We start from the raw sequence: 15,829 nt of genomic DNA on the forward strand, positions 1-15,829 counted from the left end.
AAACTGCAGCATCTTGTTCTCTCACATATTGTGCTGGTCTGGCAACATCAGCAAACGAATGAAGGTTTTCTGTGTTACTCCAATAACAGATATGATTTCTACAAACTGTCGTTGTATGGCTTTTGAAATTCAATACATGCCAACAGTCCTTGTGTGGCCGGGACAGTCCTCATTTCCTAGCAAATGTCTTGCGTCCTGGTGCATAGGAAGAGCATCCAGATATTTATCCTTGAAAATAGAATTTTAGAATTCTGAGTGCTTGAATCTGATCGTCACGTTGTCTTCTTTGATCAAGACTGCATAGATTAAATTATTTAAACCTGTCTGCAAATGCTATGCCTTTTAAACCCTGAATAATTCTGGTCTCTCTTCTTTCTACTCTTTTTAGAGCAGCAATATCCTTTTTCTAGCGAGGTGACCAGAACTCAACACAATATTGTAGATCTAATGCATTGTAAAGTTTTAATATTACTTCCCTTGACTTAAATTCAACACTTTTCACAATATATCTGAGCATCTTGTTGGCTGCTTTTTTTTATAGCTTCCCTGCATTGTCAAGATGAAGAAATTTCTGAGTCAACATAAACTCCCAGGTCTTTTTCGTAGATTCATTCTGCAAATTCAATATCTCCTATATGGTATTTATAATGTACATTTTTATTTCCTATGTGCAGTACCTTACACTTTCCTCTATTAAATGTCATTTGCCATGTGTCTGCCCAGTTCTGAATCTTGTCTAGATCATTTTGAATGACCTTTGCTGTGCAACAGTGTTTGCCACACCTCCTCTCTTTGTGTTGTCTGGAAATTTAACAAGTTTGCTTAATATACCAGAATCTAAGTCATTATTGTAGATTAGGAATACTGATCCCTGTGGTACTCCACTGGTTACCTTGCTCCATTTTGAGGTTTCTCCTCTATACTTTATGTTTTCTACATGTTAACCACTCCCTAATCCATGTGCATGCATTTCCTTGAATCCCTACTGCATTCAGTTTGAGAATGAATCTTTTATGCTACTAATTAAATGTTGCTAATTCCAATAAGAACTCTATTTTACTGCTTTAAATGTGTTGCAATCATTGTTAATCTGTGACACCAGACACCTTAATTAACATGACTCCTGATTATCATGGAACAGGGAAGCTGGTGTCCTTCACACTAATGATTAGGTACATCCTGCTTTCCCAAAAGGTGGGAATTTCATAAAGACAGACTCCCAAAACAGCTGAGCACCCAGAGATGTGTATCAGTAAATGTCGATAGTAATGTTTTATATAGCTCCTTTCATAGTGGACCACCATCACAAAGCGCTTTACAGAGGTAGTCTGTGAACTGTGCATTATATGCAGAGTCACTTACAATAGTGACATTGATTTAACATCTCGCCCACAGGACAGAGCACAAGGAGTCAGTGGCAGAGGTGGGATTTGAACCCATGACCTTCTGGTTACAGGATACAGGACCATTTTCTTTTATTGTTTGCTGACTACTTGTGTGATTTTGTTAAATGTGTCTTGAATTGTTTTTGTTAGATATTTGATATTTGAAAATCTAAATATATATTTGCATTTAAAATATTGTGAACTGTATTTTGTGTTTTGCGTGCTTAAGCTTTAAGATAACAGTTTTGAAGGTAATTTACAATCAAGGTATTTAATTATTTTGGGTTTAAGTTGCTGAATTTGAGGTTGACAAGGTTTCTCTAGGTAATTGGACTAATATACATCTTAATTGGGGTGTTTTGCATTACACTGGGGGCTCGATACTTGAAACTGTGAAATATTGAACACCGTGCATTAGTGAAGGACCCTGAATAGAACAGAACAGTACATACTAAGAAAACAGCTACTGGACGGTGCATACTAACGGCTGGTTTCACAGACCGGGATGAGTACTAATATGGGATTACTTTACATAAACTAACATTATAGTCCAAGGCAAGTGATCAGCCCGGGCTAGGAAAGCAGCCACAATCACTCCACCCCAGTGTCCGTCTTTCTTCGGGTTTCTCCGGCTCGGCTCGGCCCGGCCCCGCCCCCTGAAACTCCTGGAAATTGCGTCATCACACCGCGGACGCAGCAGCTGCTGAGGGTTAAACATGGCATCTGTGACCAACGGTGAGGAGAATTGTTTGATTTTTTGGGCCGATTTAAAGTGAACCAGCTCTGGTTTCTGTGTATTTAAAGGCACGCTGGCAGTCTGCGATGGTTAAGAGTCGGTAAGCGTGTTTAGAGGCTGCCCGGTGCCGGTGGTAGCCGCAGTGATCGTGTCTGGATGAACCGGGTGCATGTTTCTGCCGTGCTTGGTTAGGCCGTGCTGAGGAGTAACTTTCTATTAATAGTTTATTTATGCTGCAATATCAGATTACTTTACTAGAATGTGAAACACAGACCAGTCCCGGGCCCCCCGGCGTTTATATTACGTTTGAAAGCGTTTTCATTTCGCAAAAGTCAGCATTGGAGGGTGTGATTAGGATTGTAAGTGGTATATTAAATGTTGCCGGCAGAAACGTTTTAAATGCCCGAAAGTGCACTGTATTTGGAAAATTAGGAAGTGCAGTACTGCTAAAATTAACTCCCATTAGACGTTGCAGTCCTGCATGACTAAGCTGTAAGAAGGGGTTTAAAGCCTGGCATTTATGGATTCCAAGAAATGCACATATAACCCTGCTGTATTACTGTTCAACTGGGCTAAGGAGATACAGTTGGATTAAATATCTCTGGACTGTGCTTACTGTTGAAGTGGGTCCATTCTAAGGTGTGTTTGTCATCTCTAACAGGGAATGTGTAGATGTATTCAGGAAAATGTAAACTGTGTTGCCCTACTAAAGCGGAGCTAACCCTTTGCATGCCCCTCTTTCAGCTACATCTGAGTGGATCCAGTTTTTCAAGGATGCTGGCATCCCTGCTGGGCTGGCTGTTCATTACGCAGTCTCCTTCATTGATAACAGGTACTGTGTTAATGGATTGGAATTATTAGCTCGAGAAAGATGTCTAAAATGGTGCTTGTATGTGAGAGCACTGGGTTAACATTTCTATTTATTACACGTCTAAATTTTAAACATTTAAAAACAATCAAATAAAAAGCCTAAACCGCATTTACATACTGTACGGTTAACTGCAAATGAGCTGTTTTATGAGGATCCCGCATTGATTTATTTTTACAAAGTTTATTATAAATATCTTTATGCATTGTAATCTACTGTATTAAAGATGGTTTACAAATACAAGGTCAAATGTTTTTATCGACCGTTTGTATGATAGTTTAAATGGTAAGCAACATCTTGCAGGGTTAGGTGTTATTAAATGTTGGTTTGCAGCCTTAATGTGTTTGTGTTCCCTGTTCAGGATTCAGAAGAACATGCTGATGGACCTCAGTAAAGAGTTCATGATGGACCTGGGGATCACGGTGATTGGGGATATCATTGCCATCCTGAAACACGCCAAAGTTGTTTATAGACAGGTACAAATCCAGCTCCGGGCAGGAGTATGTGAAGTAGTGAATCTTACTGCGTTTCACCACCAGGCTTCTCAGAAACAACAGGCAATCGACAGCCTTCTGATCTGTAATGATTATTAATGCTGGACAAGCATGGCATTTTCATGTTCGGATGTCCGTTCAGGATTCAGACAAGTATCGAAGCCATTATGTGTAACACAAATATTTCAGAAGGAAGACTGAAATTATAAAATCCTTGAAAATTGCCTGTTTGGAGCTTGTTCTGGGACTGATGAAACCAAACAGGACTGATTTTTCAGATCAGTTTAGGTGGCAGATAGAAACCTAGCAAACAGCCCAGTGTTTTTGTTTCAGTGTTATTCTAATAGAATAATCACCACGCAATCTCTGAGGCTCTGTTGTTTGACCTGCACTGGAAATCGGCTGCATATTTCAAATCCATCTTTAGGTCACGACTGAAACAAAATCTTGTATGATTACAAGTACAGTTGGGTGTGAACTCTTGCGATCCAAATTATCAATCTGTTTAAAAACGTCTGCACCTCGGAAACATGCATGTGGCTCTGAGATTAAATCTTAACTTCAGCAAATTTGAACTTTAGATTTTATGAAATGTATTGTTTAAAGTTTTTAAGTGTTCATAAAATGATTCTTGGAGTACTGGTGTAGGGAAGTCTATTTTGTCCCTGTGCTTAACCCAAAGAAAAAGAATCACCAGATTTCAATCCTGATGGTTTTAAGTCTTTGTGTTCTCTTTACTGTAATGTTTAATGCACTGGAAAAGTGTAATTGGTTTCCTACATCTACTGTTTGGTTACCTCCTAGCACCAAAAGCTCCTGTACATCCTGCATCATTTTAACTTGGATTTATGAATGGAAGAAGGACATTTTTACTATTGGAATCACTGTCTGTCACTGAAGCGATCTTTTGGCTGTAAAAAGGCAACAAGATGTGTTTCAGCAAATGGTGGCGTTCCCCTTGAAATGTGTGTTCTCACTTCACTTCCACCAGATAATTATGTTCTGTACTTTTTTGGAATTGTTTTGTGAAGATGAAAAGTGCAGACTGGAACTCTCCTCCTACTCAACCCAGCATGGAATCCAGGACTGGAGGCACTTTCAGGAAGAGAGCAGCTGCAGATGTAAGTGCTTTCTGAATTACCCTTCATCTTGTGTTTGACATTCTGACCTTTTGTGTTTCATTGTCGTCAGGGGAGAGGGGAGAGGGGAGAGGGGAGGAGAGAGGAGAGGAGAGGAGAGGGGGGGGAACCAATACATGCTTTTGAACTGTAACATGTTACATATAATGGCTTCCTTCTTCCTGGGCATAGAGAAACTGGGCATATGAGCTGTAAACAAAGCTGCTGTTTGGTCAGATGAAGACTGGTGAAAGACATGGACTGCACAGGTTTACGAACCTCTGTTTAGAAGTCTGTACAGCTGGCGTTTTGTCTTTCAAAGCATGGAATGAGAAATCTTCAGGGGGCTTCAGATGGTAACCACCCTGCTGTGCTTCATCAGCCAGCCCAAGAAGAAAGCCTCTCCACAGCTGCTGCGACAACGCAGGCCCTCTAGAACTTCATCCCCTCCCGGCTTGCCCCAAGATCATCTCAGTGCACCACTCTAATCAGCTGGTGTTAACTGCTTCGGAAGTCATGTGGTGGCATCAAAGCTACCTTTTCCACTTAGATTGCAGCACTGCTGTTACCCAAGACAGAAGGACTACACTGCAGCAGCAACCCAGGACCTCGCAATGGATTGTTTTTTACTGAAAAGGAGTTGCCGCTCACATATATAACCGCATAGATGGTAATTGGTAGTAGTGTATATGCACTCCAGAAACTGGTGTTCAGTTAGATCAGTAAGTGCAATGACCCACATGCGACCCTTTGTTCATAAAATAACTTGGCATCTTGATGATCTTGTCTTCTAGTGTGTGCATATACTGAAGATCTTAATGATAAAGAAAAAAATCTGTTTTCCATGTGCAATGGTATTACCCACGACTGGATGGCATTCTTCATTTTACTGTAAACAGACAATAGTTAATGCGCTCCAAGAAAATGCATGACGTTCTGGTTTACTGCTGCATTTGTAAGATTAAAATATTTTCAATCCATTTGTAAATGAGATATCTTCGTGGATACCAAAAAAAGGTAGGGGGTGGGCAACAGACCCCGTTTGTTCCGAAGTTATAATTGTCTCACTGCTAGTTAAAGGCTAATGCACATCATGTAAGGTTATGAGGCTGAGCTCTGCGGTGGGACAGAAACCCATCCAGTGCACCTAGCAGGCGTGCGTCTGTTCAGAACCATTCAAGAATTGCTCTGTTAGCACCTGGGTATTTCACACTCGCATTAACAAAAGGCTTTTCTTTTCCTCTGTACAGGATATGTGTAAAATGGCAACTGAGGCAATATCATTGGGTCAAACCACCATTCAGGCAGAGCTCAGAAGAAATGCCAACACCCGTGAGTAAAGCTCTCTGTTTTAGAAGGAAGGACTGCATTATGTGACAGCTATCCTGTAGTGGATGTTCAGGGTACAACTCTGTTTGTAGATCACGTGCAAAATAACTGAAAGGATGAATAATGACTAAGAGGCACTTTTGTCTTTACTCTGAAGTTGATAATTTGACTCGCCCATGAAGAACTGTTGTGTGTTCAGTTTATGCCAGGCATAATTGGACATTTACTCATGATGATAGATTTCATTAAGGGACGAGTTGCTGTGGGAAATTCAAAGCTTGGCAATTCATAGCAGTTGAAACATGAAAAATAAACACCCACTCGCACGGTATGAATTCTCTTCAGATCTAGCGCTCCTGTTCCCCACAGCTTGGTGTTTCTCATCTATGATTTTGTCTTGCAGCTGCGACCCGGATGATCGCAAACAGCCTGAGCCGAGACTCTCCTCCACCCACCCCCGTCAGGAAACCCGACAACAGACTGTCCGTCACTGTGTCCAACAAGCAGGCCAAAACGGGTATGAGTGGGGTGCTGTACCGCACACTGGCCTTTTAAAATCTTTAAAGAGCTTGACAGCGTTAAGCAGTACTTTTAAGTGCAGCGCAGAAACCAGGACTGGAGGACACAGTTAGAAATTAGCTGGAGGTAAACTTAAGACAGAGAGGAGGGGGCACTTTACGTAGTGGTAAAGGTAGGGAATGGGGGCACCTAGTCATGTTGTAAATGCTGTATCGATGCAATGCTTTAAGGCCCAACTTGACAATCAACTACTAGGAACAGGACAAGCATCAGCAGCTAAATTACCTCCTTATTCATGTATTGTTTTCTTATTTCTTTCTTGGTGTTTTGAGTTTAGTGGTCGGGAAAAGTAAGGGACAATTCGTGCACAAAAAAGAAGGGAATACTGAGAAGCAAAACCGTGAAAAACAAATTGCATACCAGTTACAAAAGTATTGCATCTTCACCTTAGACTGTCAGAGCTTTGCAGATACGAGACGCTCCTATTCAGGATTTTTTGGCTGCCAAAAATGCAACGCTGCAACTACTGTGCAGACCAAAAAGCTACAGTTCAATCTGCCTTCTACATTAGTTGTGTAAAATAGAATTAAATATATAATAAACGCTTTTAAACTGGCAATCCACACACCTGTCTCTTCCTCGATGGTTCAGTTAGTTGTAAAATGGTGAACAGTAATGTCCAATGAGTTCATTTCCAGACCCATTAACGGGGCGACTCCATTGCTACTGCAAAATAGAACCCTTTTGCGTGCAGGTTAGGGCATCTGAAGAGGATTGAAAGTAGGAGAGAGGGACTGTATGGAGTGATTAACACCTTGCTCTGCTGCTCAGTGCTGTCCTGTATGAAGTGATTAACTCCCTGCTCTGTGCAGACGCGGGCCCCGCTGTTTCAGTGAAGCGACGGCGGGTCACTGCGGAGATGGAGGGTAAATACATCATCAGCATGCCGAAGGGGACCACGGAGCGATCCAAGAGGATCCTGGAAGAGCAGGCAGAGATAGGTACTGCGGGCTCAGCACACACACACACACACACACACGTCTGTTTGAGTGACCATTTAGTATGTGGCTTCAGGTGTCATTGATGTTTTAATATTTTATGGCTGTTTATGGGTTGTTTTGCTCCAATATTACTATGAGTTTTCTTTAAATGTGCCTTGACCCTCCATTCAAGTCATGTGACCAGCACCACATTTCTATAGAAAGAGATTAGTAGACTACCAAATGTTACTTCAGTTAAGGTAATCTGTAAAAGATTGTAGATTTTGTTTATATAGAAAGTACAGAATGCATTTTGTTAAATAACCTTTCATTGTACACAACACTGTGTAATCACTACATCTGATCTGTATGTTTCACATGCAATTTTGTGACTGTCAGTTTCAACTCTAAACTATTAGCAACCCTCACTGCTGTCTTGCCTTTGGAGCTGCTGCTACTAATCGGTAAATCCTTTCTGAAATTCCATTTGACCACTTGGTGGCACTGTTCACTGAAATTCAAATCCCAATCAGCCACATGCCACCACCATCCACTGTAGCATTGTATGCTATGCAAAAATCCAGAGTTTCAACAGCGAGCGAGCGTTGCATCATGTTAATCCAGTTTGTGCTCTTGCAGAAAAGGGTATTTATCGAACCTCTGTGTTTGAGAGACTCGGAGCTGAATCCAAGGCTGATACCACTATGGGAAGCAAGGTAAGACATGCTTTACTGGTTCTTAAGTTGGAATATTTCTCTGGATACAGTAACATTTACAGGTTTTTTTAAATGTTTTAAAACATTTTTAGGGATCTTATTCAAAATGTGTACATTATGGGCACATCTATCTATCTGTCTATAATTCTGTCACACAATAACTTTTGCAAACTTTGATCAGACTCCTTGTCTCCTATCAACCTTTTGCATTGAACTTGTGTGTTTCAGATTACCTGCTGTAAAGCATTGACGGGGCCGCTTGTATGTAATTGTCAATCTGCCACTGAAATTTGAACTACTGATATCACACTTTTTGATGTTCAGCCTTGCAAATTAAATACTATGTAGTCATGTGTACAAATTCGTTAAGTGTATGATTTATACAGTTTACTCATGGTTAAATGTTTAGTATAAAGTGTAGCTATACAGCCTTGGGATCCCAAGAATGCTTTTCTTACATTTCCAAAGATGAATCCCCTTCCCTTAATTTGCAGCCCACGGGGGTGTTCAGCCGATTAGGAGATGCGACGGGCGAGCGCAGGGAGGAGGAGGACGAGAAGGCAGTGGAAAGTGACGGGGAAGGCTCTGTGCTTCAGTACGCCGGGGTCCTGAAGCGAACAGCACAGCCTGCCAGGAAAACCCCAGCCAAGGCCAGCCCTGCCTCCCTGACCCCAGCCAAGGCCAGCCCTGCCTCCCTGACCCCGGCCAAGGTCAGCCCTGCCTCCCTGATAACAGCCAAGACCAGGACTACCCTCGCTGCTCGCAGACCAGCCATCGTCACTTTGAAGCGCCTGGGCAAGCCTGCCAGGGCCCTGGCAACCTGTGCTGCCCCAGACAAGCCTGAGCCTGCTGCCAAGATCAGCGTGCTGCAGAGGCTGGGCAAGCCCTCCAGCCCACAGCCCGACACTCAGGACAGCAGGGTGACCAGCACCAAGAGCAAAGGGTTCACTGTCACCATCAATCGGGGGCTGGGCAGTGCCAAGGTGAGCAGCAGCACCGGGGAGTGCCAGGGGGCGCAGATGGACAGTGCCGGCTCTGTCAGCGTCTTCAAGAGATTGGGCCTGAAGAACACCTGACTGCCTCGCTGAGTCCTGCGCTTTTAATAATGTTTGTCGGTTTTACGAATGCTTGCGTTTTTTTTTTGTATGAGGGGAAAAATAAACAAAAAAAACATGCAACAATAACTGTACCACTTTTTAATTTTTTACAACAAATTTGGATTTAATGGTCGTATATATCCAATACAGTGACACGTCCCTGTTGTCTTGTCTATACAGCTACCCCCGTGGGAAGTTGGCTGGCTCACTATTTGAAGCCATTTAACTAGTAGTAAATTGAAACCCTGACAACAATTTACAACACACCCTGTAGTGCACCAAGTCTCAAGTTGCTACTTTTTTTTTTTGGTTTGATTTCCCCAGTTGTGGTGGTGTTTCTGTTTTTATACATTTGCACTGTAAAGTGTCTTGCACAACGTGGTATTTAAGAGGCTGTAAAAATCAGCTTTGGAATCTTCCCCATAAGCTGCAATGAGTGGCTCGTCAAATTGTCCTGTATGTAAAACATCACTAACTCTGATAACATTGCATGGATTTCAAAAAACCCGTCAGTTTCAAGACATCATTCAAGACTCCATTTGTATAGCAATGCAAGACTGAATCCCCCTCTACTGGCCTAAGTGCTCAAGTGGGTATTTAAGCAGTGATGAACATTTTTAGCTGACTCACTGTCAGTTGGCTCTTACGACCTCCTCTATCCGAAGGCATTCACTTATCTGCTTCCACATCTGAAGTACACATTGTGCATTCAGAGCTGAGTGCTGTGCACCCCTTTGAATGACGTTAGTTTTCCTAAATGCAGGTCTGCATTTTTAAATTGCAAGTGGTGGCTCATCACCAGAGCCTTGCTGAAAGGGTTCCTCTTAGCAATGACCTTAGAGAGGCGTATACAGTAAGTGCAGTCATAGTTACACTCATTTAATAGTGTTTGTCTATTGAACACACGTCTTGTTACAAGAAAGTAATTCCACGGATGTCTTGAGTCTGCCTCTGTTTATCTTGGAGAGATGCCTCCTGTATGTTCTGCTGTTGCTGCTTGTGTGTTTGTGAAGAAGAGCTGGAGTTCTTTGGTGGTTAATTTTCTTTGTTTTTCTCCAGAAATGACCCTGGGAGCACAGACTTTTCACGTTAGCAAGTATTGGAACAATCGCCTGTGACATGTAAACCTGCCACATTCACCATTTACAAACATAATGGAAACACTTTACAATGAAAAATACAAGCTGTTGACTTCCCAAAGAATTTGAATAACTGCTTACTTTTTCCTGAGAAATTAGTTCTACTGATCACTTAAAAGTAGCCCAGATTTACAATGAATTCTTGAATATTATTCCATTGGAATTCACATGGATTTGCTACTATTGTATTATGCTGTAACCAATATAAATTATATACATTTTGTATACCAACAATTATAACATTTCTGCCCTTGTGAAGTTAGACTATTGGTACCAGGTTTTACAGGATATGTGTTAAACACCTGTAATATTTTTAAAAACACATTATGTTGTAGAGAACCAGACATCTCTTGTTTTCAAAGGTAATTTGACTGTAAAACAGTGCTAGTCTGTACCTTTTTGAAATAAGACTGTTAGTCTAAATTGTAGATAAATGTTTAAAGATCAGTTTTAGTTCCAGCACTAATAAGTGATACATTACATATATAAACACAAATTGCTTGTGTTGGTTACATAAAATTTGGCACTGCCAATTTTAAACATACAGTAATTGGTAATAGAGGTAACACTTTAGGGATCTGATATGAGTGATTATAAACATTATTAATTATGCTATTAATAATTATCAAATATTAGAACTAAGTATTATTATACACTTGTCATTGTTTTTTGCGCTATTGTTTATAATCGCTTATAACGGATGTAGAATGTCTCCAGGTCTGTTTGTCTTTCTATCCCCGTCTGTCTTTCTGTCTATTTTTTTTTCACCAGTTGTATGGGGTTGCTTTGTTTTTGCAATAGTGATTATAAACTTTTGCCATTGTTTTGTTTCTGCTATTGTTTATAACCACTTATAGCAGATTCCTAAACTATAGTTACCCAATAATCTACTATATAAAGAAACCCTGAAACGTATAATCATGTAACTCTATTAGAAACAGAGTTGTGTAGACAAAAGTTTCACCGGAATGCGTCGTTCAAGTGTACTTTGAAGAAGGCATTCGCTGACGCATTACTCTATTTAGTTTCTTATAGTTGTAGCTTAGTCTTAGTTCTGAAGTTACGAAAGAGAATTCTAAGAAACGCATTGCCTTTTAATCTGAGTATTTATCTGGTTTTGTCCACTTCACGGTGACTGCATTCCTTATCCCTGCTATTAATCCATCAGATCTTGATAGGAACCACAGATGACAATCTCCCGATCCAAGAACAGCTGCTGAATTTAGGAAACTGCTATCATAGAACAAGGAGCATTAGTGTAGCATTAGAGCACTAGTGTTGACATCATCCTGCAGTCAGCACTGCTGTCATACGTGGATGAACGTCATCCCTCAAACACAGTGTAATATTAACATCATTCTGCTGTAGGAAGAATTAACAAGTAAATACATGTACAATTCCCAATCAACAGTAATGATATGTGTAATGGCTTTAATTAGCACTCTTAATTATGTATTACTTCCAACGAAGTTCAAGAGCATGAGGAAACAGTTGCATGATAAAACACAACACTGTTGTATCTTTTATAATTTATCAGAAGCTTGTGAATAAAATACATTACAAAAGTAGAAAGACAGTTAATATCAAAATATAAATTGGCAGATTAATCTCAGTAGGCAATCCTGGTTAGGCAGAATCTCGCTGCAAATGTCGTTAATTACAAGAGGAAGCAATGCATTCGTTGTCTCTAATTGTCTATTCTGTAAGACTAATTATATTAAGTCAGTAACTAGAATAATAAGAATATGCAAGCAATATCATTGTGTAAGAAAATAAAATAAATTCAGTGAACCCTTAATGAGGTATTACAAAATGGTTCATTCTCTGTCCATCAGTTCAATATATATCCTTTAATTAAAATCATGACACACAAATATTTTAACATTCATCTGTTTAGGGAAAATAAGTTTCAGTACCCCTTGTTCAAGTTCATCGATCACCTTGCTGTAATTCACTTTCATGGAAAATTAAAATCGGCTTTCTTTTTGTAAGAAAACTAAATGTAACACACACCTTTTTACATTACACCACTATCCACTTTTCTGCAAATATGCATTTATTTAATTCCTCCCCCAGTAGTTTAATTGGCAACGCTCAGGTCTGCAGTGATTAGCACGTGTGTCGTCTTGTACAGTGGTGTCCCCTTTCCTGCTTTTGTTTAACAAAACATTCTTCCAGTAAAATCTAGGTCAGTTCAATCCCTTAATTGAGTCTTTAAATCATTAGTTGTCCTCTAATGACGATTCCAGGTATTGAAGTTACTTGTATTTTAATATCCATTAAATAATCTTTGAGTCTTTGAGTTTCTTAATTATTAGATGTTTTCTAGATGTTACTCAGAACTTGCAGTCCGGTTATTAAAAGCAGTCGCCCTCGAATCTGGTTTATTCGTTCATGTTTGGAGCTGTTGGTTAAAAATGTTACACGCACGCTTCTCTTTTCTGACTTTGCTTGCTAGATGCTGATAGCAGCATTGCTGTTCAAGATATTCCCTCTGCTCTTTCTTTTCTCTGACTGACTACAAAAAACACTCTAAAACAAAGACAGCTTCTTGGTTGTCCATGAAGATTTCCAAACTTACAATAGCTCTCATTGTTCACAGTAACTATATTGAATTAGCCACAACACCTGGCAATTCTAGGGAGTCAAACTTGGTCGAGCTGTGTGCCTCTCATCAATGTATCTATGGTTACTGAGCTAGGCTCACTCCCGCTTACCTCTTATTACAATTTTGCGGCTTCAGTACAATTCAAAATGAGTTTAAAACACAAAGAATAAAAAGCTACACACCCTTTCTGGTTGTCACGGAGACTAGTCCAGCTGCCTCCAGGCCTATGTCAAATCCTGTTAACATGTTATGTTTCTACACTGCACTCAACACTGCTGTCATACAGGAAGGAACAGCAACCCTCAAGTACACTCCAGTGTTGACATCATCCTGCCCTCAGCCCTGTGTCATGTCTTGAGTGCTACTCCTGTACAGGTATTCATAATGAATCTTAATCTAATCTAGATCTGATACTTTGACTAAGAGAACACTTTGTTTGCTTCCTGAGGACTGTTCTCTTAGCTGGAGACTACTGTAGTACCTGTCTTTCTTTAAAAAAATTGTACTTGTAAATTTAGAGTCACCAAATTAATGTAATTTCTGGCCTGACCTGGATTGGATAGATATCTTGATGAGAGGTGCACAGCTCGAACCCAGGATCAGAGGCAAGAGAGGCACAGTGGATTAGCCTGCTACACCCCCTCACTGCATGGTACACCTCGCCCGCATGTCATTGTGCTCACCCTGTTCATACTCAGTAGCCACAAGGTGCAGTAATTGGCATTTCGTTCCTATTTTGCTATCAGCTTTCGTCAGCTTATCCTCATGACTGGAGAAGGAGGTCAGCTGTCAAATGAACCGTCATAAACTAGGAGCTCTCAGCCAAAGGGATGAGCAGCGGCAGCAATTTGAGAGGAATTACAGTCTGGAGTCTGACACATGCTGAAGCCAACAGAAAAATACTCTCAAATAATTAATGCTTTATAAAAAAGAAAATAGCAAAGTGCCATCATTATCACAGTAGTGATCTACAAATCACTGCACTGCTCCATAGAAACACCAGCAAGACTAATAATCCTGGTGGATTGTTTAGAAGACAGATGATGACTTGAGGAGGACCTTTGGTATATTTCAGCTCTAGCTTGATTCCAGATAGAGAACAGAGTAAAGTTTTGTATTTTATAATGTACATTACAATTTAGTCTTCAATTAGTTTACCCCTATTTTCCACCTCAACTATGTTCGCTCACTGCAGCAATTCCCCAGAAAAGCTCAAGAGAACTGAAGGTCAATGGGCATCCTCCGATCCCACCATCAAGCCAGTCAGCTCTTACACCAGGAGTAGATATCAGCTCTTACACCCAGGAGCAGATGTCCGCTGTTACACCCAGGAGCAGATGTCTGCTCTTACACCCAGGAGCAGATGTCTGCTCTTACACCCAGGAGCAGATGTCAGCTCTTACACCCAGGAGCAGATATCAGCTCTTGAACCAGGAGCAGATGTCCGCTCTTACACCCAGGAGCAGATGTCCGCTCTTACACCCAGGAGCAGATGTCAGCTCTTACACCCAGGAGCAGATGTCAGCTCTTACACCCAGGAGCAGATGTCAGCTCTTACACCCAGGAGCAGATGTCAGCTCTTACACCCAGGAGCAGATCAGCTCTTACACCCAGGAGCAGATGTCAGCTCTTACACCCAGGAGCAGATATCAGCTCTTACACCCAGGAGCAGATGTCAGCTCTTACACCCAGGAGCAGATATCAGCTCTTACACCCAGGAGCAGATATCAGCTCTTACACCCAGGAGCAGATTTCCGCTCTTACACCCAGGAGCTGATATCAGCACTTACACCCAGGAGCAGATGTCAGCTCTTACACCCAGGAGCAGATGTCCGCAAGATACCGACCTTTGGAGGACAGAGACCAGCACAACTCACCAGGCTCACTGGCCAGTTTGGGCTGCTGAAGGGCGGTGAAGGTGATGAAGTCATGGATGATTGCTCCCTCCCTCACCTCCTAAGAAAAACTAAACATAATAAATAGAATACATTATATGACAAACATTTCCACTACAATTCTTTCTCAATATCTTTACTTCTAGTTTAAATGTTTGTCATTCTCATGAAAGGTATCTCAGTATTTCATTAGAATAAATCAAGTAAGAAAAGCAATATATCCTTTTTACTGCCCACGCTGATTCTTTAGCAATCAGATGTGCTCCCTGCGGTTAGAGTTAATATCATGTAGAATACAGATGGCTACAAGCACAGAATCCATTAAATGCGGCATTATGTTCAGCAAATGAATGCGTCCTGCCCTTAGCTACAGTGCCTTGTGAGCAATGTAGATCAGCTTTCATAAAACAGCAGCCGTGATCAGAGAAGGGACAGCTGCTAAATTAAGAGCATGCTTGCCACTGGGACTACAAATCATTCATTTTAATTTGAATGTATATTTCAATTATTACAAGATACTGCAGCAAGGATATTGACTCACAGTGCTTATATCACCTCATTGGCTAGAACCCAGACCAACTGCTAACAAACAGACAGCTGCTCTGTAGTGGCAATGGGAGCACATGCACAGAGAATCTAAATGGAATGAGGCTGCCATTGGTAAAATAGTACCAGAGTGGGTTATAAACCCTTCCCGAATGCACTGCAAGGGCAAACAGACGCACCTGCAAAGAAAAAGTCAAACATGGAAACTTGAGGTTAAAATTTTTTAAATGGAGAGAGAGGATGGGAGAAAAGTGCAAGTTTATTGATAACTTGTTTTTGGTGTTGTGGTAATTCTGAATGAGATGCATGCGTGTTGTTTTTGGTAGTGTGATAATTCTGAATGAGATGCATGCGTGTTGTTTTTGGTAGTGTGATAATTCTGAATGAGATGCATGCGTG

At 41.0% G+C, this 15,829-nt stretch overlaps 1 protein-coding gene across 2 annotated transcripts; it reads left to right on the top strand.

The window, feature by feature from the left end:
- Positions 1-2,043: 2,043 nt before the first annotated feature.
- LOC121304912 (uncharacterized protein C19orf47-like) lies at positions 2,044-12,365 on the top strand. Of its 2 annotated transcripts, XM_041236339.1 has the most exons (10): positions 2,044-2,120; positions 2,866-2,953; positions 3,351-3,465; positions 4,515-4,604; positions 5,852-5,933; positions 6,334-6,447; positions 7,322-7,450; positions 8,069-8,145; positions 8,640-9,128; positions 10,302-12,365. In XM_041236339.1, the coding sequence occupies exons 1-10, from the start codon at positions 2,102-2,104 to the stop codon at positions 10,305-10,307; spliced, it is 1,209 nt and encodes a 402-aa protein (XP_041092273.1). In that variant the 5' UTR covers positions 2,044-2,101; the 3' UTR covers positions 10,308-12,365. The 2 variants fall into 2 exon arrangements, with proteins under 2 accessions (XP_041092273.1, XP_041092272.1); XM_041236338.1 differs by having other exon boundaries at positions 8,640-12,365.
- Positions 12,366-15,829: the final 3,464 nt, after the last annotated feature.

The sequence above is a fragment of the Polyodon spathula genome, chromosome 40 (assembly GCF_017654505.1).
Source record: "Polyodon spathula isolate WHYD16114869_AA chromosome 40, ASM1765450v1, whole genome shotgun sequence".
NCBI lineage: Eukaryota > Metazoa > Chordata > Actinopteri > Acipenseriformes > Polyodontidae > Polyodon > Polyodon spathula.